This window comes from Rhagoletis pomonella, unplaced genomic scaffold (assembly GCF_013731165.1).
Source record: "Rhagoletis pomonella isolate Grant_MI unplaced genomic scaffold, Rhpom_1.0 Rhpom_scaffold_00014, whole genome shotgun sequence".
NCBI classification, from domain to species: domain Eukaryota; kingdom Metazoa; phylum Arthropoda; class Insecta; order Diptera; family Tephritidae; genus Rhagoletis; species Rhagoletis pomonella.
The window spans coordinates 17621588-17623730 of NW_023458568.1; the positions used below are offsets into that span (position 1 = coordinate 17621588).

The following is a 2143-nucleotide window of genomic DNA, read 5'->3' on the forward strand; positions in this document are numbered from 1 at the left end:
ATTTAAGGGTTTTTAGCTACGCAAATTAGCAGTAAAAATTAAAATCTTTCTCCCAAGATAGGCAATTTTTCGTTAAATTTCAACAGCAGAAACGAACAGAAACGACTACAGTTTTCGTTCATTTTCGTATCTGGAAAACGTTCGAATATGATGACGTAATTTGAAAGCAAAAACTGTATTTAAATTTTTCAAGTAGCAGTGCAGAATAGTGTGCTAGTATTTGTTAGCTTTCTGAAGGTGCCGTGTTCGATGCCGTCAGGTACTTCCTTAATTTATCTTTTTCCGAACTATGAAAAAGCAAGAAGGAAAGCGTATTGAACAAAAAATTTAACCAGAAAATTTTTAGAAAACAGAAAAAAACGCATCCGTTTCAAAACATATGTTTCTGCTATATATTTTCCTCCACTTTTTTTTCCTTTACGGATCCATTTCCGGTTTTTTTTGCTGGCTGTGAAGCGAACAAATAGTAGTGCTCAATTTGGTTGCATTTCCAAAACATTTTTGCCTAACAAAATGAAGCTACCAATTTTGGTCCAATTGGACCAAAACGGCAACGCTGGAACCAAGTCGATGCAGCCGTTTATTAGTTTAGGTAAATACATTCTAAAGCGAACTGTATGAAATTGTAAAACGTGACGTCTCAGATTTCTTAATTTTTTGGCAGTAACAACGAAAATTTTTTATTTTTTTTAGCAGAAAGCCTTCCACAGAAATTAAAAAAAAATTAAGTTTGAGGTTATATCAAGGCGAAATTTTGAGAACGGTCCGTTGCTAACTCTAAATATAAACAACGACGCACTGGAAAAAGTTAATACGTTCAAATACCTAGGAATAATGATCGACTATAAACTAAAACAAAAAAAATGGATTCTATATTTTCAATTAGAGCTCTAGCAGTATGTACATCGGTGAAAACTGCATTTAATTCCATACATTAGCTTTTGCGTGATGCGCTTACAAACATACAGACAAACATACCGAAATTTTAGATTTTGCCTCTGTTGATCTAATAAACCACCTATTAATTTTTCTTTAACATCTATTATGTACAGATATCGGCCTGTTGCAATTCTATTATTCTAAAATACTCTCGTTTGAAACCCATATGGCAACACTTAGTTTATATTATAAATTTAACTGAACTAAAGTTTTCAAATAAGTGGCAACCCGCTTCAAGAATATTTTCAAAAGTAAGCTTCCTAATCCTCTTTAGTTTAATATTCGTATTGCAATATTTCATTTATTTTACAAATTTTAATGAATAGAATTCTTCGATCAGTTGGCAAATCCCCTAAAAATATTTTCAGCATTAAAATTTCCTAGCTTCTTTAGTTTGATGCCAATAATGCAATATTTAATTTATGCTATCAATTAAATTAAATTAAAGTTTTCAAATAGGTGGCAACCTTCCACGAAAATATTTTCAGCTGTAAGCCTTTGTAAATTTCTTTCCTTTGATAGCCATATTGCAGTATTCACTTTACCGTATCAATGCTCCGATACATCGGTGAAAACTGCATTCAATTCCATGTTCTGCTGATGCGCGTACAAATATACAGACAGACAGTGATTCAAAAATTCAAAAAATTTTTTATTTGGCTTCTGTAGCTTTAATAAAAACCCACCATATTAATTTTTCTTTAATATGTATAAGGTACAGACATCGACCTGTTACAATTTTATTATATGTATAGATGTAGATATAGATTTCATTTATTTTATCAATTTAATACAATACAAATTTTTCAAACAGGTGGCAACCCTCCGTAAAAATGTTTTCGGCAGTATAATTTCCTAAACCCTTTCAGTTTGATACCCATATTGCAATATTCAATTTATCCTGTAAATTAAATTAAATGTACATCTTCAAACAGGTGGCAACTCTAAAAAAAATATTTTTGGCTGTAAGTCTTCTTCAGCCTCTTTTTGTTGACGCCCATATTGCAATATTCATTTTTTCTTATCAATTTACTTAAACTCCAATTTTCAAACAGGTGGCAACTCTCTATTTTTTTTCTTCCTATATTTTAAGTTAGACCTCTAGCAATACACCGGTGAAAACTGAATTCAAATCCATGCATTCGTTTTGGAGTGATGCGCGAACAAACATACAGACAGACAGACAAACAAAAATTCTAAAAAT

The 2143-nt window shown here is 31.4% G+C and overlaps 1 protein-coding gene across 1 annotated transcript in view; it reads right to left on the minus strand.

Annotated features, from left to right (window-relative positions):
- Positions 1-223: 223 nt before the first annotated feature.
- LOC118749048 overlaps positions 224-2143 on the minus strand; it is a 100015-nt gene continuing 98095 nt past the window's right edge. The window contains exon 15 of the mRNA XM_036483838.1: positions 224-287. Coding sequence (XP_036339731.1) covers positions 224-287 — 64 coding nt within the window. The remainder of the gene's footprint in view (positions 288-2143) is intronic.